General features: G+C 39.2%; 2 protein-coding genes across 3 annotated transcripts in view; both read right to left on the bottom strand.

Annotated features, from left to right (window-relative positions):
• Nucleotides 1-5234, bottom strand: part of LOC121690151 (C-type lectin domain family 4 member F-like) — a 52011-nt gene extending 46777 nt beyond the window's left edge. The window contains exon 1 of the mRNA XM_042070569.1: nt 4697-5234. The gene's annotated coding sequence lies outside the window, so the exon portion shown is untranslated. The remainder of the gene's footprint in view (nt 1-4696) is intronic.
• Nucleotides 5235-13305: 8071 nt separating this feature from the next.
• Nucleotides 13306-25602, bottom strand: LOC121690140 (C-type lectin domain family 10 member A-like). 2 transcript variants are annotated; one of them, XM_042070548.1, is made up of 16 exons: nt 25497-25602; nt 25175-25249; nt 23620-23700; nt 23444-23494; nt 22944-23153; nt 22799-22825; nt 20105-20188; nt 18944-18985; nt 18562-18645; nt 18280-18363; nt 18125-18187; nt 17750-17833; nt 17509-17577; nt 16724-16872; nt 16506-16621; nt 13306-13710 (listed from the first exon to the last, which is right to left on the bottom strand). In XM_042070548.1, the coding sequence occupies exons 1-16, from the start codon at nt 25567-25569 to the stop codon at nt 13542-13544; spliced, it is 1461 nt and encodes a 486-aa protein (XP_041926482.1). In that variant the 5' UTR covers nt 25570-25602; the 3' UTR covers nt 13306-13541. The 2 variants fall into 2 exon arrangements, with proteins under 2 accessions (XP_041926482.1, XP_041926483.1); XM_042070549.1 differs by lacking the exon at nt 23444-23494.
• Between the last annotated feature and the right edge of the window lie 1151 nt (nt 25603-26753).

The raw sequence follows: 26753 nt of genomic DNA, 5'->3' as shown, positions 1-26753 counted from the left end.
TGCTGAGGGAGTGAGTGTGTGAGGCCACATGGGCTCAGATAGGTATAAATGGGATTGGGACAGCACTTCATGATGTTTAATAACAAAGACGTTGCTGACACGTGCACCATGCACGTGTGTTGTGCTGTTATTTACATTTGTAATTTCCGGATTTCCCTATGGTCACCAGTAAATGTCACAACGTTTTGAACTGTGGGTAATTCCCTTTGGTGAAGTCTGCACCGATGCAGACTCACGGAAAGGGCTCGGTAAGTGTGTACTCAAACCCTCACGCCCTTTGACATTGGGACCTAAGCCCTTACGAATTTCGCGAGAACACGCATCAAAGTCTGTGAGTTCTTGAGTCTGGATTTTGGGATTGGCCCATTATTCACGGTGCCAGCTGAACCTAACACGACTTTGTGGTAATGTTATTCATGGTAGACTAACAGCTGGCTACATTATAGGTGACCAGGCTACCATGTCACTGCCATGTTACTTGTGGTACCAAATGACAACAACTCTGTACAACATTGCTCCATCGCTGAAAAGACATGACCATGAGGTAATGTCACGGTAATCAAATGACCACTTTCTGACAATGTTGCTGCAATGTCATGTGTTTGCTGGGTATACTGTGAGTAGGCCAAGCAGTAGTAGACCTATAATGTAAATGAAGCACTGGAATATAAATTTCAAACCCCAATCAAAATCAAAACTCACCTATGGGAACAGATTCGTTGTTTCCACTTTCTAGATCGATGTTAATGTCACATGTGTCATGTATGACATCGTCAGGGCCTGCTGCTAGAGTCAACAACAAAAAAACAAGGATAAATACAGTATTCATTATTTATTTTCTGATTAGTGTAACTTCACAGTGAAATATAGAATATTGCTCAAAGAGAATATTAAGGTTGCAGTCCACGATTCAACAAACTTTGTGTCAAATTCATCTAAGCTTATTTCACAGTTTCCAGGTTCATTTAACTGAGGTTAATGATGTTGATGATGCCTTGGGAGGGTAAAGCATCATCCTGTGACTTTCTACATATTCAAACCTAAACCTCAACAAAGTTGTTTTGAAAAAGAAATGTTTGTTCACAGCAGACCACATAGCGATATGTTTGATATTTCAGCAGAAATTGTTTTTTACGGTGGCAATATCTTGTGAAATTGGCTAATTGCTCCAGTTCTTGCTTCAAGCTTGGACCGAGCTATACAACACATACATATGAAGTAAATTATCAACAGGCTTTCACAACAATTGCAGACAGTGTATTTAATTTAGCTATTGATTTCTGGATTTTTTAAAGGCCTTGGATGACTTATTCTGAATGCATATATTTTCTCTCCATGGCTTTTTTTTGTTGTCATAACAATACCTGCAATAGGGGTACAGGGAATCATTTTCAAATACACTGTCTTACACGTACTGTACATGTGTATGTGTTCTCTCTTCATCTTCAACTAATTGTAATTTCTCCAAAAACAGTAAATTAAAGACAATTGATAGATGAGGAAGGCCTAACCTACACAGTATCATATGTGTTATTGTAATGTAGCAGTCTGTCTGCAAAAATAAGTCAGCAAATAGGGCTAATGATTTTTTAGATTAGATTAGGTTCAACTTTATTGTCATTGTGCAGAGTACAAGTACAAAGACAACAAAATGTATCTACCAGAAGCGCAGAAAAGTGCAATGTGATATACAAAGTATAGGCATGGTGCATAGACATGTCAAGAAATATAGTGCAGTGTAGATAGTAATATACAGTTGATTTACGGAAGGTGGTTTAGAGTAATATAAATGAAATATAAATATGTCCAGTGTATTAGCAGCTACCTTATAAGAGCAGAATAGATTTGCCTTTTAATTATGAACAATGTATGAACAACATACATATATGTGCAATGTAGGAGCAGTAACATTATAATAGTAGTAAGAATAATATAGATGCAGTGTATTAACATAATATAATATAAGAAAACAGAATAAATACAGACATTCAGAAAAATATAGATGTATATGTACAGAATGCACAGCTATGTGCATTGTGGTAACTGGTAACAGTATCATTGTAGTCCAGAAAGAGTAAAATTATGAATGATGATGAATAGTATGAAGAGCAGTAGAAAATGGCTATATGTAAGTGCAATTACAGTATGTACATTTTTAAATAAATAGATAGAACACTATGATAGGATAGGGTAGTGCAAATGTCCCTGTCAAGGTTGCCATGGTTGTGGACACCGCAACAAGCACAAGCAAGAAGACATCTGGCAGGGGCGGTGGGGGGCTTGGTTGGTTGTCACCGGGGTGCAGAGCTAGAGTTCAGAAGGGTGACAGCCGCAGGAAAGAAGCTTCCTCTGAATCTGCAGGTTCGGGTGCGGATAGACCTGTAACACCTCCTGGAGGGGAGTGGTGAGAACAATCTCTAATGATGCTGCGTGCCTTACGCAATCATCACTTGCCCTGGATGGCCTCGATGTTTTCGCCACCCTCTGCAGTGCTTTTTGGTCGCAAGCAGAGCAGTTGCCATACCAAACTGTGACACAGCTGGTGAGGATGTTCTCGATGGTGCAGCGGTAGAAGTTCACCAGGATCTGAGGAGACAGGTGGACTTTCTTTAGTCTCCTCAGAAAGAAGAGACGCTGTTGAGCCTTCTTGATCAGGGTAGAGGTGTTGATGGTCCAAGAGAGGTCCTTAGAGATGTGGACACCCAGAAACTGTATATAGTATAAGTAGTATAAGTATATATACTCTTTTGATCCCGTGAGGGAAATTTGGTCTCTGCATTTATCCCAATCCGTATAGAATATGCAGTAATGAAGACAACTACCAAAATAAAGCCCAAGAAATGGCACAACGATTCAGACAAAGGGGGTACAATGACAAATGCATTAGCCAATCTCTGGATAAAGTGAGTAAAAGAGACAGAGAAGTGTTAAACCCTTCCAATAAGGGGGTTCAAAACAATAGTAGGCTTACATTTGTGTCTGAGCACTCCACAGTCTCTAGACAGGTCAAGCGAATAATAAACAAACATTGGGCCTTACTGGATTGTGATCCCAATTTAAATCATTTGTCGTCGGTAAAACCACAATTCTGTTTTAAAAGAAGCAAAAACGTGAGGGATATGGTTGTGAGTTCTATGTACAGAGAACCTATGCAGACAAATTGGCTTACCCAAACTGTTTATGGAAATTACAGATGTGGAAAGTGTGCTCATTGTTCGAATACTAGTGATACTAAAATATTCTACCACCCACATTCAGGCAAAAAATACCATATAAAAGAATTTATTAATTGCTTGTCCACACATGTAGTGTATGTGTTAAAATGTCCATGTGGTTGAATGTATGTGGGTCAAACAAAACAGAATCTCAAATTAAGAATTGCTGAACATAAAGCCGCAATTAGAAATGGAAATATGGACTATGCAATTGCTCGACATTATAAAGAAAAAAATCATGGATCGCCTTCCACTCTGAAATTCATGGGTATTGAAAGAGTTAAGCCTCATCCGAGGGAGGGCAATCTGACTAATCAACTCCTAAGAAGGGAAGCATTTTGGATCCATGAATTAAATACTGTAGAGCCTGCTGGTTTGAATGAACTACTAGATCTAAGTATGTTTTTGTAAAGTTGTGGTCTTTTGAAAATTTGAACCTTAACACTGACAGAAAATATGAGTAATCAAGCACTTGCACTTTAATTAATAGGTGGAGTTTTATAGGAAGGTCTATTGGTAACTTGTACTCTGCTATGAAGATGGGAAATTACTATTATTTTGTATGGTGTAATTGTACTTGAAAGCACTGAAGCACTTTAAAATATACTACATTTTTAATTGAAAGTTAACCAGTATATGAATTCTGACATTTGTGTATGGAACACATTTTGGGCACATTTTTAATAGAAAGGTTAACTGTAATGAATTGTCTAAATGTTGCTTAAAAGTGTAACTGTTTATTGAATATGTATTTGCTGTGAACATTGGCGTTTTTGTGGATTCATGTGATTGTGGATATGTACACAAATATGGACATTTAAATACTGTAAACAATGTAATGGACTCTAATATCAGAATGTGATACTAAAATTGTGAAATGTTGATTGTGAAATATTTGACTAGTAATAGAAAAAGATTTCTGGATTGCCTCTAGTAGGGAAGATGACTAGTTGAGCTGTGTGATAGATTTACTAATTGACTAATTGATGACCTGAGTCAATGGACTATGTGACTAATTGATGTGATGACTTGAGTCATGTGATGTATCAGTGGCCTATCACCTGTTGGGATGGGACCTTATTTTATCTCACTTGCTTAGTTTTGAATTGAGCCTGATGAAGCAACTGGCGAAACGCGTTGCTCAATAAAAATCACTAAGAAATATAACAGTGTGCGGTGGCCACCTCTTTTTATATATGAACTTTAAAACCTGCAATCCACCAGCACCTTTTTAAGTTGGCTGTGCAAAGGGATCTCTTCTATTTTTCATATAATAAAGACAATTGAATTAGGTGAGGAAGGCCAAACCTACACAGAAGCATGTGTTATTGTAATGTAGCATACTGTCTGCAAAAAGCTTATAGGGCGACTGTATGTTGACATCACTCTAAGTTTTGCAGTAGCATATTGCTGTCGTCTAACATTAGGCTAATTCTGACAAACTATAACCAAAAAGGCCAACCATTTAAAGAAAAACTCACCTACATCGTGGTTATACACAAATACATGTTTTGGGATGTGCTCCTTCTTGTGATGAGACGACATCTTTGAGGTGTTCCCACATATATACCATATATACTTGTCTTTCCAGAAAACACCAAAGAAAATCTAGAAAGCCAGGACACTTGGTCTCTCAGTGAAATAAGTGTAGTTCAAATAGCCTATAGCAAAGTCGTGTTCAATTTCGAAGCAGCCTACCTAGCAGCCTACCTCCCTTTCAAATCCCCTCCACCTAGACAAGCAGACTCCCCTACCACTCCCCCTCTCTCCTCTCCTGTTGTTAATTCCCAAAGTTCAGTCACTTTCGTAGTAGCATCCTTGAAGATAATGTGATGCGATGACGATTTATAGATGATGTAAGCTACTGCAACCAAAGATTGACAAACAGGCCAGCTCTCTGGAATGAATAGGCTAGTAACACTCAGACCATAATAACATAATTCAACAGCTGCACTTCTGATATTTTGAATGTCTTACCACCACCTTGTGAGGAGTATGCTCACAAATGATAAGCTTTGGCTGATCTCTGGGAAGTGATCTAAAATATGTGAATAGAATGTTAGCTCAGTATTATGATGTCACAAAGAAACATGTGGTAGGGTTTTACAAAATCCAGATGTAGCCCATAGCAGCACTTTGTATGTTTTTTTTTTTATTCATTAGATAATTTCATCCTCCTGCCCCCTCTCTCTGTCTGTGCACATTCATGGCCAGGCTTAGACATGGGCAGTATTTTAATTATATGCATTTTAAATATGTATTTAATTATTTTAGTGTATTTTGTCATTTCTATTTTGCAGGATTGGAACAAATCTAATGTAGTTTGTAACAAAATACTTTGAGGGATTGTATTTAGAGTATTTCAAATCTGTCATTTTTTTCTCTTTTAAATATACTACCTATAACCATGACAAGTGTTAATTTCCTACTTTTTTTCCTTTTTTGTGTTTGTAATTGAGTGTGTGCAGAGTGTGTGGTTGTTTTTGTGTATATGTGTGCTTCTTTGTGTGTTTATTGAGTGTGTGTGCCTGCATGTCAGTTTTTTTGTGTGTGTGTTTGTGTGTGTGTGTTTTTGTGTGTGTGTGTGTTTGTGTGTGTGTGTGTGTTTGTGTATGTAGGTGTGTTTGTATGTGTGGGTGCATGTGTGTGAGGGTGTGTGTGTGTATGTGTGTTTATGTGTTTGTGTGCGTGTGCGTGTGCGTGTTTGTGCATGTCATGTGTGTGCATGTATGTGTGTGTGCATGTGTAGCGTGCTAATCAACCACTTTATCAATACCCTAGCCCATCTGTTACAATAATGCATACAGAACTGGTTGCTTCCTTCAAAATACTGTGAAGTCAAACTCTATTTAGGTTATAGTTTGGGAATAATGGGAAGAATAATGGGAAGCTGCATGGGGAAAAAGAGAAAACAGTGGTGATTTCACTTTCAGTCAGGTTAGCGGAGAGGAATCGGCTGAAGCAATCAATCAAATCTCCTCCCATTGTGTTCAGTCCGCAACGTAACACGAGAAACGTGCACCTCCAAGGCACAGGTGGTTAATTAAATACTAAGTGGGAGTGAATAGTGGAGACACGACAGCAAACGATAGAGCAGACGCTGACAAATGCAAAAGCAAACGCTGAAGAGTTACCTGTGTATGTTCACGAAGTTCTGTGCAATCTGGGACGTTTACTGATCCCAAATGCACCCCTCCCCCTCCCCTCCCCTAACACCCCCCATCATCACAGCAGATCAAGTAAGAGCTCAACTAAAGAAACTTCACCCCGATAAGGCAGCGGGGCCTGACAGACTGTGGCCAAGGCTACTCAAGGCCTGTGCTGCTGAACTGGGGGAGCCACTGAAGCACATCTTCAACTTGAGTCTACGCCTCGGACAAGTTCCAACACTGTGGAAGACATCATGTCTCACCACCGTCCCTAAGAAGCCACACCCTAGTGAGCTTAATGACTACAGACCTGTCGCTCTAACATCACATGTGATGAAGACAATGGAGCGACTGTTCTTAGGTATGCTCAGACCCCAGGTATGCCATGCACTAGATGTTACAGTTTGCATACCAGGAGAAAGTGGGCGTGGACGATGCCATCACTTATCTTCTACACAGGACACATTCTCACCAAGACAAGGGGAAAAGTGCTGTGAGAGTCATGTTCTTTGATTTCTCAAGTGCTTTTAACACCATCCAACCCCTCAGACTGGGAGACAAGCTCTTGCAGATGGGTGTGGACGCTCACCTGGTAACCTGGATTACAGATTACCTGACTGAGCGACCATAGTTTGTCAGACTGAAGAACTGTCTCTCTGACAATGTGATCAGCAGCACCGGAGCGCCACAGGGAACTGTGCTCTCTCCAGTCCTGTTCACCCTGTACACATCTGACTGCTACAACACAGAGTCATGCCACATGCAGAAGTTTTCTGACGATACTGCAATTGTGGTGTGTATCAGAAATGAGCAGGAGTAGTACAGGAGCCTGGTGGAGGACTTTGTGCAATGGTGCAAACTCAATCACCTTCAACTCAACACTTCAAAGACCAAGGAGATGGTGGTGGATTTCCGCAGGTCTAAGCCCACTCTGCTACCAGTCTTCATTGATGGGGTCAATGTGGAGGTGGTAAGCACCTACAAGTATCTGGGTCTCCACCTGGACAATAAACTGGACTGGTCAGCCAACACTGACGCACTCTACAAGAAAGGGCAGAGCAGGCTGTACTTCCTGAGGAGGCTGCCCTCCTTCAATGTGTGCAGCAAGCTCCTCAGGATGTTCTACCAGTCTGTTGTTGCCAGCGTCCTCTTCTATGCAGTGGTATGCTGGGGAGGAAGCACAAAGAAGAAGGATGCGGGGCGACTTGACAGGCTGGTAAGGAAAGCTGGCTCTGTAGTGGGAGCTGAACTGGAGTGCATCACTTCAATATCTGACAAAAGGACCCTGAACAAACTGATCAACATCTTGGACAATGAGTGTCATCCACTCCACAGCACTTTTGTAAAGCAGAAGAACCTGATCAGCTGGAGACTTCGCTCACTGCCTTGCACAACAGACAGACTGAGGAAGTCATTTGTCCCCAGGGCCATTGAACTGTTCAATGCTTCACTTAACCCTCTAAGCGCCCATGTCGCAATATTGCGACAAGCGTCATTACTGAATTCAGGAATTTTTCAGGAAGCTCGCGAAAACACGCGAGAAATACACGAAGAAGACGTGCATTTCCTCCATAACGCGGAAGCGATGCGGGCCTTAGTTTTGCACAAATTGAAGACAGTGTTCACTAAGCATACCATGCTTATTTCGACCCTCTGCCCAACATAGCTGGAGGTGCCAGTGACAATAGTGATGATAGTGTCCGTAATGGACGTGGTATAGACAGCAGGGGTTGTAAAAATAGGGCTCTGAAGAACTTCAAAGTCACCCGCGATATGGAACTGATTTGACCAGGCTACTTTATTGTATAGTAGCATAGGGTTTGTGATTATAGTAATAGTTTACTATTGTTGGTTTACATGTGACTGTGTTCCTGTTCATTTGTTATGTAGGTGAAATCACGAAAAAAAGTAAAACTGCTCAAATATGTTCAACATCTAGTATTTACTGAAATGTGCCTAATTCACGGTGGTTGCCAACAAGTGACGTCATAATATGCAAATTAGATGAGTAAATCTACCCCCTTCATAAACTTCTGGTCATACTCAATGATTTTCACATTTACAGTAGGACTTTATCTCTGACCACTTGCAAGCCATGGCCTTTTGAAATTTTGATGTAAAAATCCAATTTATATTTTTTAAACCCTGGCGGCTAAAGGGTTAAGGGAAGAGGAGAGATAGACTTCTCAGCATAGTCTGTCTGCCTCTTCACCCCCTCCATGTTTGGATACTGTCTGTCCACTAGCCACTTTTTACCACTGTCTTCACTGCCTCACTGTTTGCATGCTATATTAGCACATATGCATAACCCCTCCCTCCATGCCACAGCCGAATTGTGGCCACACTTATACCTTTTCTTAATATAGTTATATATATATATATATAGATAGATAGATAGATAGATATAGTTTTTTCTATAGTTTTTTTATATTACCTTGCCTACTCGCTGATATGTCCATATTTATTGTATGCTGGTCTCTAGACATTGTTCTTGCACTGTTGGACTTACTCATTTGCACCATCACCATGACACTCACTCACACAGAGCACCTTACCTTACCTTACTATGCACAGAGAATCACAGTCTCAGTCCCTGCCTCAGTCATTACAAGTGCCTCTTGATTAATCACCCACTATGTGGATACTGTTTTTAGAATTGATTTAGATTAAGTGTTATTTAGTATAATTTGTATTTTAGTATATTTAGTATATTCTTTATCTTCTACTGTCCTTATTGCTTAGTTGTGTTTTTCTATATTATATACTTTTAATTACTTTTTTCTGCTGTTAGTGAATGTGTGTGTGATGTCTGTATGCTACTGAGACCTTGAATTTCCCCTGGGGATCAATAAAGTATCTATCTATCTATCTATGATGACCTTTGACCACATGACCTTGAGTACTGTCATGGAAGTCTATTATTTTATGCTATGGTAGAGGCATTTCTATGTTATGGGGTAACTGTTAGCGAAGCACATTCAGATATGGATGTCATTTGCATGTTGTTCTCTTTGTTCACTGGCACCTCCTAAAAAACAAACAAAGAACTACTAGTAGTATCAAAGTCCTTTTAGGAAAGTCCCTCCACTCGGCGGCCATATTGCAATGCTTTTTGGGCACTTATCGGGCATCTATTTTGGCAGAAATGCACGTGCATAAGGCTTCACGACACCAATCTTGCTCCAGCGCGAGATCACAACACATGATTGGCACGATGTCTTCACAATACACCACATGATTGGCTCAATGTATTCACAACACATGCTTGGCTCAATGTATTCACATTTCGACGTTTTGCCGCGGAAGGGGTGGCATATGTGTATACAACTGCCATATTGGCGCTACAAATTAACCCCATGCATTTCTATGGAGGATTTTTTGAGTGCTGTGTCTCCTCATTAGACAGTCTTTGGTAGTACTAGTAACACACATGCGAAATGGCACATTCATAAACCTATTTCCCCAAAAGAAAAAACTGAATGAATGTTATATTTAAATCACCAACAGCGAAAGTTGGCTATGAAAAAGGTTTGTCATCAAGTGATAATTGCCGATGTCATGCTTTGAAATGAGGAGTCTGTACTTTTTCTTAAATTGTAGCAGAGTGTTTCATCCCAGATCACAGGTCTACACTGTGCATAACCTGGATAGATGGATAGTGGGGATGATAAATGGGTTACCACATATTTCATTTCATCCAGTGTATTATAGTAAGTTAAGGCAGTGGAGCAGCTCAGTTGTTCTTGGCACACTTGGCCAAGCAGAGTTCTGTACTGTACGTGCTGGATTTCAGAGTCGGAGACATAGTTTGAGACCATTACTTTTAATTCCAGTTGAAATGTAATCTATTTTCAGTAAAATTCAACAATAAAATACCAGATGACTGGCATGATGACTGGCAGTAGCAACAGATAGTACCAGAATTATGACATTACATTAGAACGAAGTTTGGATAAGTATGTATTTCTTCTGTTTGTGCTCTTTACAGATGTCTGATTTTAAAATGTGTCATCAAATACGAATGATTGCACAGGATGGAGGTGCCAGTGACAATAGTGATGATAGTGTCCGTAATGGACGTGGTATAGACAGCAGGGGTTGTAAAAATAGGGCTCTGAAGAACTTCAAAGTCACCCGCGATATGGAACTGATTTGACCAGGCTACTTTATTGTATAGTAGCATAGGGTTTGTGATTATAGTAATAGTTTACTATTGTTGGTTTACATGTGACTGTGTTCCTGTTCATTTGTTATGTCGGTGAAATCACAAAAAAAAGAAAGTAAAACTGCTCAAATATGTTCAACATCTAGTATTTACTGAAATGTGCATAATTCACGGTGGTTGCCATCCAGTGACGTCATAATATGCAAATTAGATGAGTAAATCTACCCCCTTCATAAACTTCTGGTCATACTCAATGATTTTCACATTTACAGTAGGACTTTATCTCTGACCACTTGCAAGCCATGGCCTTTTGAAATTTTGATGTAAAAATCCAATTTATATTTTTTAAACCCTGGCGGCTAAAGGGTTAAGGGAAGAGGAGAGATAGACTTCTAGAAAGAGATAGACTTCTAGAGAGATAGACTTCTCGACTTTTTCAGAAAGTCGAGACCGGACCCATCATCAAAATTTCGGTGTCCACCACTCTAGTTCATCAAAAACAAACCAGAAAAGGGACTCAATACTCAAAAGTGCTAAATACCGGAATTATCCTTTAATTAATCAGTTCAGTGTATCTAGGAACAGGAGCGTGGGTGGAGGCAGAGTGTCCACAAAAAGGGGGCATTTAAGACCCATTTCACATCAGACTACACGAAGGAGTATAAAAAAAAATGTTTGTAACAGTGACTTTAGCATTGCCTATACTAGATGGATATTTACCAAGGCAACATACTACAAAAATACATATTTTATGCTCATTATTTCTATCTATAGGCCTTTCTTATTTGGTGTACTGACTCATGGGCATAGATTTGTGTGGGGACGGAAGGATGTGTGCACACCAATGTCAAATGACGATTAAAAGGGTTAAATAATTTCCCACTTCAGTAGGCCTACCGCCTCCCAAAATACGTCTTTGAGACAGGTCTGTTTTTTGATTGGCTTAGCTCCCTGTATGCTGTCAATTCAAAGTTTTGGCACACTTGGCTGCAAGATCTGGGGCCTGTGCACAAAAGCAGAATTAAGACATCCGGGATAAGTTACTGAGCTGCGCCAGAGACTTTCTAATGTGGAGACACAGCACTCAAAAAATACTCCATAGAAATGCATGGGGCTAGTTTGTCACGCCAATATGGCCGTTGTCTACACATATCCCACCCCTTCCTCGGCAAAACGTCGACATGTGAATACATTGAGCCAATCATGTGGTGTGATGTGAATACATTGAGCCAATCATATGATGTGTTGTGAAGACATCGTGCCAATCATCTGTTGTGATCTCGCCGCTGGAGCAAGATTGGTGTCGTGAAGCCTTGCGCACGCGCAGTTCGACCCAAAGACTGTGCCCGATGAGTGCCCATAAAACGTTGGTATATGGCCGCCGAGTGGAGGGACTTGCCTAAAAGGACTTTGGCTGCGCTCAATGAATCCAAAACAAGAGCGTACAGGCTTAATTGGTTGCACAACGAGCAAGCCAGGATGAGCAGACACAGATTCATCAAGCCAGGTGAAACCTATCCTGGATAAGTGCGCGCTCACGGCTCCCTCAAATAGACCCTCCCACCGATCACAGATTCACTGATTCACCATGGCAACTAGAGCGGCTTCATTGCTTCTTCTACGGTGTGAAGTAGGTAGCGATAGCCCTTTCACAACAGAACAAACAGCAACACTTCTGTTTAGGAGAATATTGCAACTAGTGCCGCGACCACCACACGCGAAATGGTTAGGCACTCCCGTGACGTAACATTGTTGCATGATAGGTCGGGAATGGCGAGTATGTAAAAGTTAATTAATGATCACAAACGTTTAAATAATGACAGTGGGTCTAGTTATATGTGATAACAATGTGTAGTGGGCAGTGGAATAACTAATGGTTTCTGTTTGTGGTGACTGCTGACTGAGATAAGGGATGAGATTAAATAGATCCTGGAACTTCACAGAATAAATCGCCATGGTGATTTATACCATAACATATCCTGCTGCCCCCTATCCCGCTTTTGTGCAACTGGATCACGGATAAATTGAGCCAGGATAACCAAGATATCCTTGATCCTTTAATCCCTTATCCTAGTTTTGTGCAATAGGCCCCTGATCTCTAATCTTTGCTTGTCAGGCAAGAAAAGAAAGGTGGAGAACATCAGAAACTATTTCAAGAAACAAAGTGTAAGTCATAATATTATGTGCTAGTTCAAGGCATGGAAATGCTAGAAACTTTGTTTTTTGGTACAAATTTAGTTGACAGTGCTATGTGTATAGCCTATTAAATGGACATTGGAATCAACCAAATACCAGCAAGGTCAGCTAGCAGATTTGTGTACCATGACAACAGTTACTAAGGAAAGGAAAGCCATGCTTTTAACTAAGTAATGCTATAAACGTTTGCTGAAATGAATGAAAACAGAAAAAATATGATACATGGGCAGTGTCCCCACCAAAGCTCAGACCAAGCCTACGCCCTTGTACTGACTAGAGACAACTCGGGTAAACACTTCTCATCTGATCCTTTGCTTGGGGATGTTACCCCAAATAGTGGGAGGTAATTTGATACGAGACACAATCTGTGACACAATCTGTGACATAAACTATGGCGCATTTGTGTTCGATCACCCACAGAGACCCAGGGTCCATTCTGATCAGTTCTCTCTCTCTCTCTCTCTCTCTCTAAAAAAGCCCAAAAAGAAACTAAAAAAAAAAAAACGATGAGGGAGCCCACACTGACGCACACTTGTCTTTATTTAGCATTTGGAGAGATCAATCATAACATCATCACAGAACTGGTAGACACAGAAGTCTGTATTTAAACTGCATTTGGCAGCAGGGAATGACCTCACAGCTTTAATGTGACTTCTAAAGCATAAAGTTTCATTTTTTATATGTGCATGGTTCTGTCAAGTTACCTGCTATAGACAAGATAAAGTAAGCTTTTATTATCTGATACATACATCATTTTGTAATAAACTGTTGAAAAAATGACAGGAAAATATAGAACTTGACAATATAATACTTGATTCATGGCTTCACAGCAGCTGTAGCTTCACAAATATAATGATACTTCTTGTCACAGAATGCATCCATCCAGCTTCCTTCCATGTCATTTGTTCTGGCACAGTCTTCTCCCTCTGGTTTCTTCTTCTTGTCTGTCCAGTTATCAGGCTCTTTGTTCATCCAGTGTCTGTAGCTACAGAAAAATATGGCATCATAAACACACACACACACACACACACAAACACTTTCAACTACAAACTATGTGATTAATTCATCTGAATTAATTGCATAACCTATTTGCGGTGAGAAATATCTGTCCATTGACTAGCTTACGGGTGACAAAGTAAACACGGTAAGCGTAATATGTGCTTACTCAGAGTCAATTTTCTATTGCTCTTTTGGTAACATTTTACGGAAAGGGTACATGAATTATCATGAGTTTATGCATGAATTAATTCATGATTTATGTATTACTTCATTCCTTAATATCTCATGAATCATTGGGAATTTACATGAGTTTATAATCTGTCATGTGTGACCTCATACATAAACAACACATTAACTAAAGCATTAAGTATGGTGATCACATCATTATGATTTATGATTTTTAAAAATTGATCATGATGATTTCTTTTTCTGCCAAAAATGTGGTCATCACTTCTCAAATTCTGATTTGAACACAACTTGTGCAGTTCTCTAAACACCTGCCAACTTTAGTTGAGGGGCCACAAACATGATGAACTCATGAGTAATTAACCTTAAATGCTTGTAATCATGATGATCATGCTTAAGAAATCATAAATCATAATGATGTACCCACCGTACATAATGCTTTAGTTGATGTGTTGTTTATGCATGAGGTCTTGAATGAGAGACTTTGAACTCATGTAAATTCCTGATGATTCATAATCGGTGTTGGGAGGGTTACTTTCAAAACGTATTCCGTTACAGAATACAGAATACATGCCCAAAAATGTAATCTGTAACGTATTCCGTTACGTTACTCAATCTGAGTAACGTATTCTGAATACTTAGATTACTTCCGCATTGAATTGCATTTTATAAGTATAGGAATGCAGCCATCAAATCCTGTTTAGGCCTACTAAACAGGCCTATTCTGGTGTGTTCTTCTATTCCAAATGGCTGAAGTGTTAGGCCCACATAGGAGAATGTAAAGTCAACTAAGCTATATACAACTTTAAAATAGCAAGGTGACCACTAACACTACAGCAGGCAACTAGGCTAATTAAAACAAACAAAATAAGGGCGTAGCCAGAAATTATAATTAAGGTGTGCCTGTGAGATTTTTCGGTGGCATCAACCCAGTACAAGTATGGGGCGCATATGACAGGTGGAACACAAATGACCTGTAAATGTAAACATGGGCTACTGTATATCAGTGCTCTCAAAATGAACGTGATCGCATAATAATGACAATCAAAAAACGCACGTTAAAATATGCTAGGCCTACTCGCAAGAATAATTCTTCAGAGGCTGCACCATATAACTAATTTTAACACGTAAATGTAGATCTAATTAGTAAAAATAATAATCCATAAAGCTATTTTAAGTTAGAATAAAAAACGTAGAATGCAGTGCCTATTTTAGATATTGGTTTTATTGTAGGTCTGAACTAGGCTTTGCTTAGGCCTATTGCTTAGCAAACGTAACCGATTGGCCGAAGTAGCCTGAGCTATTAATAGACCTCTCCAGAATAAGTCCTAACTTCCGTATCCATCCAACCTTCGGTCATCAAATGTCTATGGGAAATAACATGGCGTTTTGAAAGATCGTACCTGTCAAACTCTGTAGGTGACAAAGTAGAAAAATCTGGTGGGCACTTAAGCTGGTTAAGTACTTAAACGGCACCGAAAATCAAAAAATCCAGTGGAAACTAGATAACAGAAGTGTGTAGGCCAATCTGCCCACCACCTTTTTTTACTTTGTATGGAGGCGGGACTTATTCTGGAGACATCTATAGAGTGTCCCAGTGACTTCCGTTTTACTTCCGCTACAAGGGACCTGTCTTTCAAAAAAATATGAACGGGAGTTAATGGAGAGATAACAATTATTTTTTGGTCCAGTTTGAATTGTGCCACAAATTTCACATATGATGTGTGTGAATTTAAAAGATATGTTGTCAAATGTATATCAAAAGTTATGTTGGTTTTGTGCGAATCCGCTCAGTGGACTACATCTCTCGTCTCGAACGATGTAGGCTACGTCACCAACGTAATGAAACTATAAGATTAGCTGTTATGCTAGTTAACGGTTGCATCTTGCTGCCTGCTATGTCATGTTTAATCCTCTGACTCATGGTATTTTCATCGGCAAGGAAAGCCCAATTAAGACCTGTTGCTGGTATGCTTGTACAATCTAGTGTGGCTGTGAATGAGCTAACGTTAACGTCACTAGCGCAACTGATGGGTTTGTAGTCGTTGGAATTACGATCTTTCACAATGTTGTAATTCAATAGTTACGAAACAAACTGCAAATGTCTTTACATGAAAAATTGTCTTTAAAATTGACAAACATCATATGGGTAATTCAAGGCACAAGTCAACTGGGACCATAAAATCATTTCTTTTTCGCCATAGACTGGCGTTCAAAATGTTTTGAAAGATAGGTCCCATGGAGGCAAATGGAAGTGGCGTCACTAGGACACTCTATACTTGGGAAAATATCCTTTGAACAGACATCAGGAACCACGATCAGTGAGGAACAGGAGTTACCTCCACTTACTTTACTCCTAATTTGCTGTGCAAACAGTCATTTCAGGGTCTCCGATGTTCATAATATATTAAGGAATGAAGTAATGCATAAATCAGGTATTAATTCATATATGAATCCATGATAATTCATGTACCCTTACCAAAGTGTTACCGCTCTTTTTTATCGTAATTAATGCAAGATTAATTCAAAAGAAACATCACCCAGTTATTAAACATACACACACAAAGATATACTGTACATACAATACATCTTTACCTTTCACCAAGGACTGTGTTGTCCACCCAGCACCATGTCGCCTCCTCCTCTGCATCAGTTAGGCCGATCCAGTAAGAGGTCTTTGTAACTCCTGGTCTCTTTTTCATAAGTAATTCCTAAAGCAAGATAAGTCTGGTTCAGTGTGTATTCCAGTAGGACTACATGCAAGGACATATACACAGGGAAATTCAAATGATCCATCAGTTATATTGTCTTACCCATTCCCCTTCTGAGTCTATGACAACCAAATGTCCCCCCTTGGCCTGGCAGGCATCTCTGCTCTGATTCCAGGTATCACTTTCAGAGGAGAAGAAGTAGCACTTTCCTGTGAAGTTTTTCCATCCAAGGGCACAGCCCATCTCTAAAGCTGTTAAGTGAAGAAACAGAACATGTCTATATAATACTATACTTATACTATATACACTATATATAAATAGTATATACAATATACTATACTATACATATACTTATAATGACACACACAGCAGGCACTTCATGAACTTCAGTTACGAAGCAGAACTGAAATCACTGTCACAACATGTACAGGTACAGTAATTTCCCGCTTATAGATGCACTGTGTATTAAACTGCATAACAGTGTTTTATGCCAATTAAAAATACAAAATACATATTGACCGCTCCCATGTATTGAACATTTCTTTATTGTGTCACAAATAAAACTACAATTCATGTGGTCACTGCTGTCAAACTATCCGTCACTTTTTGTGGACCTGCTACTCTTAGGTTTACGGTATTGACTGATTCCAATTAATTCACACAAAAAAAAGTCCTTATCGATTAGCATAATAGTGAGAACTGCAAAATGAATGTGTAAACCTTGGTTAATAGACGGGATATTATGGTAATGGATTGTCATTCGTTTTATCTCAGAACATGGTAATAGTGCCTCAAGCATGGAACTGTGGTGAATTGTTTCTCCTTCCACATCATTTTATGTGGGCACATGTTCTAGGCTATCCACTAAAGGCAGCATAATGACTAACCTTGTAGCACGCTGTTCAACATCTTTTTTTGTTCATCATCTCTGGTTTTATGAAATGTTTCTCGATATTCTGTACAAATATAATCCACATACTATACTGTAAGTGAACATGCAGTAGGTTAATGTAATGGACATTTTCTGAAAATCTAAAAAGTCAAAAGTTCAGTCTTACATCTGTGGGAAACATGGTTCTTGGGGCAAACTAATTAAAAGGACTAATTGTGTAGGAAAATGTCCCTTACTTTTCAGCTCTACCTCAATACTGTCCTTGATGTGGGAGAGAAAAGCATTGCTTATCTTCTGCTCATCAAGTCTCTTCTGTGTATCTGTTCAACAATGACAAACAAAAAACAAATGCATATACAATGCAATGGGTATCCATACTGTATATCTATTTCTATCACCAACAGTTATATTGACTATGTCTATCTCTGTGTATAAGTAGTTAACACTAGTAAATATAGTGTATTGTCTAGTTAACCAATCCAATCTATGAATTCCTCTACCTGTTTAACCATTTTTACATTTGTTAAAACATGACACATGTTAACCTGGTGGGAATATGTATCAGAACCAAAAGGAACAGAAGCATCTCTTATGTGTCAGCTTTTCCTCACCAGAGAGTGAAGTGTTATATTGATCTCTCAATCTCTCTGCATTCTCTTTTTCAGTCCTCAAATCTGTTTGGAAAAGATGTACAAATGTGTGGAACAATCAAACTCCATCTTTTTCCAAAAAGCTCCAATCAAGCAAACTGGGTCATGCCACTCACCTGAGAGTTTTTTTTCTTTTGTTTCTTTGTCACTTGTAAGCTGTTTGTTTTGTTGTTTCTCCTTTTCCAAATCCCTGGTCACACCTGTGAAAAGAGAGACAATGATGGGTATATTGCTGCAGCTTTCACAAGTTGTTGGCTAAGAGTGACAAAAACATAAACGGATAGATATCCACTGTTGAATACAAGAAAAACAACAACAAAAACTATAAACATTGAAATACGCAATTTTGCACAGCAAATGTACTTGTGGAATCCTGTAAACTGAGTTTTGACACTTACTTGTAAGATTCCACTCTCTTGTCTTTTTTTCCAAAGAAAGTTTTCTATTTGTGTCCATCTCAAATTGCAAACTCTTGTTTACAGCTGTCAAAAGAGAAGCATGTAAGTGCAGCTGCCACAATTTCATCACTTAATGAGTTGACAAGATCTGTAATCTAACATACTTTGTTGTTCAAAATAATAGAATAATATGAATTGATGCAAAATAATACAATTATATATTAGACTGTATATATGAAATAAGATCAAATAATATGAAAAAGAAATCTCGGGGTGTTGTTCTCAAAGTGTATTCTTAGTGTAGGCATCATTGATCTAGATCCCTTATATTTTGAAAATCTGTTCAGATCCTAAATGGTGTGTTGTCCTATCTCAGGCTCACCATTCAGTTGACTTTGAATGGATGTCTTCTCTCCATCGAGCTCTGTCAGTTCCACAAAGGGTGGAGAAGAGAAACATCAATGTATGTATGGATGACAGAATAAAACCCTTTCCAATAAAACACAACAGTGGACACAAATGGGCAAATCCATCATGTGGCCGACATTACAAATTGTTTTTTTTTTGTTTTTTTATCATTATTATTATTCTTGTACATTGTTATACTTGGTATATATTATATACTAGGAGAAATATATCTATTAATCTTTAGTTCTTTTTTGTGTTGTGGTGGATGTTGGCAATAGCAGGAGGATACATTTATTTATTCATACATCTCATAATTTCTTTCTGCATTTATTTATTTATCCTAAGGTAATCTTTGGTCCTTCATCCTCCATTCAGTAACATTAGTGCTGTGCCTGCTCAGCTCTCATTTGGACCGTTTCCATGTTGTTACAGTTATGACTATTAAAGGTGCTCTAAGCGATGTTACGTTTGAACGTCAACAGAAGTAACGTTACCCAACATCGCTTAGAGCTCTTTTAATACATAACCATTGCAATGCTCAATTATATATTTTTTTTTGGAAACTTCACAATCTGGTTTCTGTGGAAATGGGAAAATGTGACTTTCATATGGACTTTAGGGTACAGAAAGTGACAGAAACAGAGGTATGTGACTGCCTGTACAAACACTGGATTTATACTGTTTCTTCGCAATTACAGTAAGGACCATGTTCATGTTGCACAGCACTTGTAAAGACATGCTGAGGAGTCTGTAAAGATGCACTAAGTCAAAGTTTAAGTGATGCCCCCATAGCATAACTTAGCTGCTTTGCTGCATTAGTTGCTAGCAGGCTAACTCGCATTAGGTAGCACCGATTCCTTCAATTTTTTAACAGGGCTTAAGTTCTCATTTAAGAACTATGGGTATGTAAGCGTTTGAATAAAGATAATCTTATTATGACCACCGCTAGCCACCGCAAGTAGAGAACCATTGCACCTTACAAAATGTGTTTTGCCTGATCACTGGTGTTTTCATTTTACAAATTTTGTTAGGGTACATAAGCAGAACTGCTTACCTAATCCTGAGTATACAGTATATCAATTGTGATCTTGAATCTCAGTGCTGCTTTTGTGCTGAAATTTCACTACTGCCTTACCATCGATTTGTCTCAGCAAGGATACTTTCTCTCCAGACAGTTTTCCATGGCTGATGTTGAGAACCTTCAGACTCTCGAGAGCCTCTGTTGTGGGGAAAGTTTTAACTGTAAGAGTCTTTTCAGTTAAGACATAACAAATGAGTTTCAGAGAAAGTGTTGACATTTTGTTTGGGCACCTGTTTTGTTAAATTGTGTTTGTGGATCCTTTTTAAGTTTGAGTATCAAATTAGTAACTGCAATTTGGTTTAGTTTTTCACCACAAAGGCAAAGTTCTAACTACAGCTTTCATTTTGTGAGGGAAAGACTTAAACTAGATGCATCCCATAGTGGGGACCAAAAGCTTCTATTCCTTATCAGCCTAATGGTGCTATGCCCACTAAGTTGCACGTGCCCAAGTGTTCCACTGCCCTCGGAGTGGTCAACCAAAAAATTACTAACAACATTTATTTTTGCCAAAACCTTAATGATTGCTCTGCGCTACAGTATTCATAATAATTGATAAGCCAAAGAGCCTATAGTACTAATTGAATTAAATGCAATTAACGAGGCATTACTATCACCAAAGTAAACCATCTATACCTGACACTCCATTGTCTATTTTTTGGTATGTGTTAAATATTGTTTACATTTCTAGAGGGACAAGGACTGACCTGACGGATCCCTACGACTCTGGGAGTACACTGTGTGCAAAATTATTAGGCAAGTGAGTATTTTGACCTTATTGCCAGCCGTTGCTACTCACCAGCCGTTTTAAACTGACAATTAACTGTTAAAAACAGCACTCACCGACGCACTTATTCTTACTGTACTCTAATGTTTTTTTAAACTGTCCTAAAATTGTGAGAATTGTTCTAAAACTTACTGTTTACCATGTTGTTAGTCGCTTTGGTTAAAAAGCGTCAGCCAAATGTAATGTAATGTAATGTAATGTAATGTAATGTAATGTAATTGCCATTTTCATGCATATTTTCCAACTCCAAGCTATATAAACTTGAATGCTAATTGGATTTAAGCATTATCAGGTGATGTGTATTTGTGCAATGAGGGAGGGAGTGGTCTATAGTGATCAACACCCTATAGCAAGGTGTGCATAATTATTAGGCAGCTTCTTTACCTCAGACAAAAAAGAGATTTAACAGACTCTGAAAAGTCAAAAATAGTAAAATGCCTTTCAGAGGGATGCAGCACTCTTGAAGTAGCAAAGATACTGAGGCGTGATCACCGAACAATCAAACGTTTCGTTGCAAATAGTCAACAGGGTCGCAAGAAACGTGTGGAGGAAAAAAGGCGCAGATTAACTGCTAGAGACTTGAGAAGAATTAAACGTGAAGTTACCAGGAACCCATTAACCTCCAGTGCTGCCATATTCCAGAAATGCAACCTCCCTGGAGTGTCCAGAAGTACAAGGTGTTCAGTGCTCAGAGACATGGCCCAGGTAAGAAAGGCTAAAACACGACCACCACTTAACAAGACTCATAAGTTGAAACGTCAAGCCTGGGCCAAGAAATATCTGAAGACAGATTTTTCAAAGGTTTTATGGACAGATGAAATGAGAGTGACTCTTGATGGACCAGATGGATGGGCCCGTGGCTGGATCACTAATGGGCACAGAGCTCCACTTCCGAGTCGGACGCCAGCAAGGTGGAGGTGGGGTACTGGTATGGGCTGCTATTATTAAGGATGAGCTAGTTGGACCTTTTAGAGTTGAAAATGGACTTAAAATCAACTCCCAAAACTACTGCCAGTTTTTAGAAGATACTTTCTTCAAGCAGTGGTACAGGAAAAAGTCTATATCCTTCAAGAAAGCCATGATTTTTATGCAGGACAATGCTCCATCACATGCATCCAAGTACTCCACTGCATGGCTAGCCAGCAAAGGCCTTAAAGATGACAGAATAATGACGTGGTCCCCTTCTTCACTTGACCTAAACCCCATTGAGAACCTGTGGGAACTTCTTAAACGTGAGATTTACAGTGAGGGAAGACAATACACCTCTCTGAACAACATTTGGGAGGCTGTGGTTGATGCTGCGCAAAAAGTTGATCATCAACAGATAAGAAAACAAAAGACTCCATGGATGGAAGGCTCATGACTGTTATTGAAAAGAAGGGTGGCTATATTGGTCACTGAATATTTTTTGTGTGTATTTGTACATACTGAGTTATTTATGTATTATTCTTACTCTGAGAAATGAAAATAAACAAGTGAGATGGGAACATTTTAGCTTTTCATTTAGTTGCATAACAATTCTGCACACTAATAGTTGCCTAATAATTCTGCACACATAGATATTTTCCTGATGAAGCCAAAACTCACTTTTTCTCTGTTAAATATTCAGATTTGAGGTGTATTAACATTTTTGATTGACTGGGAAAACTGTATTTGTTCAACGATACAATAAATCCTCAGGAATACAACTTGCCTAATAATTTTGCACACAGTGTATTTGTTCTGGACTACCCTGTGCACAGACTGGAGAGATTCATATTTGCCCATGGAATCTTTATGAAACCAGTGTGATGATACAGAAAGGAAGAAAAACATGTTGGTCAGCATTGTTACATGTACATGTGTGCATTACTATTGCAAAACCACAATTTACAGTGCCTCTGGGGATGAATAAAACAAGTATCTATCTGCTGTATCTATCTAGCCAGACAGTGCATTTCTATAATTTATTTTATAATAAATACCTGCATGGGCATTTTCCTCCAATAAATCTGTAGGGACACAAACACAACACACAGCATCAATACATTCATTCTTAAATGGCATCATTAGCTATGGATGGAAATGTGTATATTGTGTGGCAGTCAGCTGCTACTTTGTGATACTTACAGAGCACTCCCAGAATTACCGTCAGTGTGAAAAAGAGAACGCATAGAAACAGCAGAAACGTGGGTCTCTGAAAGAACCTTTGCTGGGTCTCCCTCAGCATCATTGTCATGGGGAATGGGTCACTCTGGGCCAGGAAGGCCGCAGGTGTATGTCCACTTTGTGTTGGAAGCGGTTCATTGTGCTGTGCTGAAGACTGGCTAGAAAGACCATCTACAGATAAGAGAGAGAGATAGAGAGTAGTGGCAGTCTTTGACTTAGGGAAGGACAACATGCAAGCAATATTCATGTGCTGTAGCTGGATTTTTTGCGAAAAAAACAGAAGGTTAAATTCAACACAAACACACCCAAAACCACACACACACACACACACACAGTCAGAGAATGAGAGAGAGAATAAGAGTAATAGAATGACCTGTTGATGGCAGAATAACACTAAAAGAAAGCAAAGTACTTCAGCTGGCAAACTGGCCTTAAACAGGAAGTAAACCTCTCAAGCAAACCTCTATGTGGCTGGGTGATCTTGTAGTAGATTACATCATCACCCTCTGCCCCTTTTAGCCAGAAATGTAAAAAAAAAAAAAAAAACCATAAAATGAGAGTGAGTAGTTTGGAGATATTTACAGAGTTCCCATTTACAGAAAATTATGTGTCCAGGCTTAACACAGCTGTCACTCACCATCTCTGTGGATTGGTTCTTTGCTGACACCTGGTTGGGGGATTTTGACTGCAGAGTATGTGACAGCTTCACTGTCCACAGCTAATGCAAAGAAAAGAACAGGAGTCCTATAAAGTCCCATCCTTTTTCATACGCAGACATACACAGGAGATGATGTTATTCATCATGCTATTTGTTGCAGACAAAGACCATACCTCTCATTGTCACATACAAGTAATCTTACCCAATAACTTATCCTATGCATTATAGCCAGAGATGGTAAAAGCACACACTTGCCATACTCAAGTAGACATACAGATACATCTGTAAAAAAGACTAGTAAAAGTATAAGTAGTGATTCAACTTCTTCACTCACGTAAAATTAAGAAAGTAATCTTAAATGTACGGAAATGTACTTAAAGTATAAAAGTAAAAAGTATCCAAGCCTTTTGGAAGGACTATTTTACCAGTTGTTTCTGTTAAAAGAAGCGGACTGTGGCCTAATGGTGTATGTAAGGCATAATGGACGACACGCCGTTCGACTATACAAAGTTAATACATGTTCTAGATGGTAAAACGGCCCAACGCAAAGCGGAGATGCTGCATTTCTGTCGCCTGCGTTCAAAAACGTTCCATTAGGTAGGTCTAGGCTAGGCCAGCAACACGCACTGGAGAGATGTATGTTGACATCAAACCATGGAACGAACACAAGTTTACCCGACTGATGATACTGTAAAAAAAATGGTTCAATTTTGGCCCTCAGAGTTCAGGTAGGATGGCCCCTTAGCAGGTTTTTGGCCCTCAGAGTTCAGGTAGGATGGCCCCTTAGCAGGTTTTTGCTTAGAGTCCCATATGGAGGTTTGAACCGGCACTGCTCAAATGCATTCAGACAAAAGTATAACATGAGTTTTGAAGAGAGTTCTAAAACGTTGTTGGAAAAATAAATACTCCAGTAAAGTACAGGTACCTGAAAATGCTACTTACTTAAGTATTTGTACTTATTTACTTCCCACCTCTGGTTATAGCACATCAGTATGCACCACACCATACTGAAAACAACATTCTAGAAACTTCTTCATAACATTTCACTGAATGGTTCAGTGGGCACCTTCTTCAATAGAACAACACCACCAGATGGCAGAGCAGTCCAAGATCCACTAGCTCCAAGGCACAATAACAGAGACGTCACCACATGCACCTTTTCCACTACTAATTATGGACAGAAACCACATTGAATAATCAACTATATGCCATAAAAGGCTCTTCAGACAGCAATATATTTCTGGTGAAGTGTCAATGTAACGGCATCTTGTTATATTCTGTTACTTTTGTGTTTACTCTGACATTAAGTATCTTGTTTATGCCCAACAGGGTGACTCTTTATCCAACTTTGACACAAACCCTTCAGCATCTTAACGTGCCCATTCACTAGGTGCAACACCCAACCAGGTCTGTGTAAACACGAACCCTGAAACAACAGCTGCTACAACACGGGTGACAGTCTGTCGGAAATCCAGAAAGTGCGTGGCATAAAAAAGAAGGTATTTGTATCTACTATGCTGCAGTTCACACTCACCGTTTGGCCTTCTCTGCTTGTTCCCTGAGTTGGTGAAGTCTATTAATGTGTAGTCAACATCATCACTGTCATCGTCTGCTTGGGAAGGGAATAAAAAGACCTATGACACTTACATCAAAGAAGGTACAACAGACAGACACATACACACACACATACCTACACACACACACACACACACACACATACACATACACACTCACTCACACTCGGGCACACGCGGACACACAAACAGACACACGAACAGCCACACACACATACTCACATATGCAAATACAAACAGTCACAACAAACCAAAAATGGCATGTCTCTCACACACACTCACCTCCACCAAATGCAGACTTGGACTTTTTCTTTGCCTTTAGGTTCACATTGGAGTACACGGCGTCGATGGCCATTCTCTGGTAAGTGTTTCCAGCACGATGGTGGTGCATGAAGGCTGAAGCGGTGTGATTTACTGATCTACCCATCCAAGAAACTTCCTCTTTATACACTATGCAAAATGAAAAGAAAAGTGTGTGGACCTCTCTCCGCTCCGATGCACCTTAATGCTCTCTGAGAGACTGTGCAAAATGAAATAGCGTGACCCCATGAGAACAATAACTGTGGACAATAACTGTTTGGCCAATTTGTTTAGTACATTATTATGGTTATGGTTATGGATTTAGCAGACGCCTTTGTCCAAAGCGACACATAAATACAAAACAACATAATAATATTTAAAATTGAACAGGGAATAGATTAAAATGTAGGTCAAATATAGTAAGGAGAATAGTTGTAGTACACAATAATATCAATTCAAGCAATAGCCTAATAAAAAGCAATGTAAAAAAGGGGAAAGGCAATAATAAAACAATAATGTCAATTCAATCAATAATATAAAAACAATGACATGCTAAGACTACATTAAGGAGAATATCAATAATAAACAATAATGTCAAATTAATTAACAGCCCAATTAAAATAAAACAACATTATATAAACCATAACACATAAGTGCTTAAACAATTATTATTATTAGTACATTATTAATATAAAATACACACTTTAGTAAAAACACACTCTGTTTCACATTTTGCTTTTGTTCTACACTTGGAAATATGTGTCTGCAACATATGCTCAACAGCAAACCCCAACATTCTGTTAAAGGGACGGTTACCAGGGTGTAGCAGTGGCATGTAATGGTCAGTATCCTGACCACCTATGGGTCCAAGGGTCCGTGGGTCCACCTTTGGTTCAGACCCACAGTCATTTCCAGGTCCCACCCCATCTCTATATTCCCGCTTGCTACCCTTCACTTTCAACTCTCGTATCCACATAAATGTAAAAGCCCCGGGGGAAAAAATATACTACAAAAAAAGTGACAGTGACCAAAAAAGTCAAGTGAGATTGTTTAACCAAGTGTAAATTTGTCCAGTCTTCAGTTCCCTATTCTGTGAGTTGCCTGATTCAGAGTTCCCATCAGCTGAATGCGTCATTGACACAGAAGGCTAAGCATTTGTGTTGAGGTGAAAGGTGAGGGATTCTGCTCTCATGGCAGTGCAGCCTACCTTTATGTCTGGAAACACCTCTGATGGCTGCC

This window comes from Alosa sapidissima, chromosome 18, assembly GCF_018492685.1.
Source record: "Alosa sapidissima isolate fAloSap1 chromosome 18, fAloSap1.pri, whole genome shotgun sequence".
NCBI lineage: Eukaryota > Metazoa > Chordata > Actinopteri > Clupeiformes > Clupeidae > Alosa > Alosa sapidissima.
Note: the sequence above shows the minus strand (reverse complement) of the source record. Positions and strands in the feature narration are given on the sequence as shown.

What these genes read in the sequence shown, in the direction of transcription:
- LOC121690140 (XM_042070548.1), bottom strand. Translation starts at nt 25,569, where the DNA reads ATGGCCATCGACGCCGTGTACTCCAATGTGAACCTAAAGGCAAAGAAA. An exon ending in CTTGCTGAGACAAATCGATG is followed by an intron (nt 18,986 to 20,104) that starts GTAAGGCAGTAG and finishes TGGAACTGACAG; the next exon opens with AGCTCGATGGAGAGAAGACA. An exon ending in AAAAGAAAAAAAACTCTCAG is followed by an intron (nt 18,188 to 18,279) that starts GTGAGTGGCATG and finishes TTTTCCAAACAG; the next exon opens with ATTTGAGGACTGAAAAAGAG.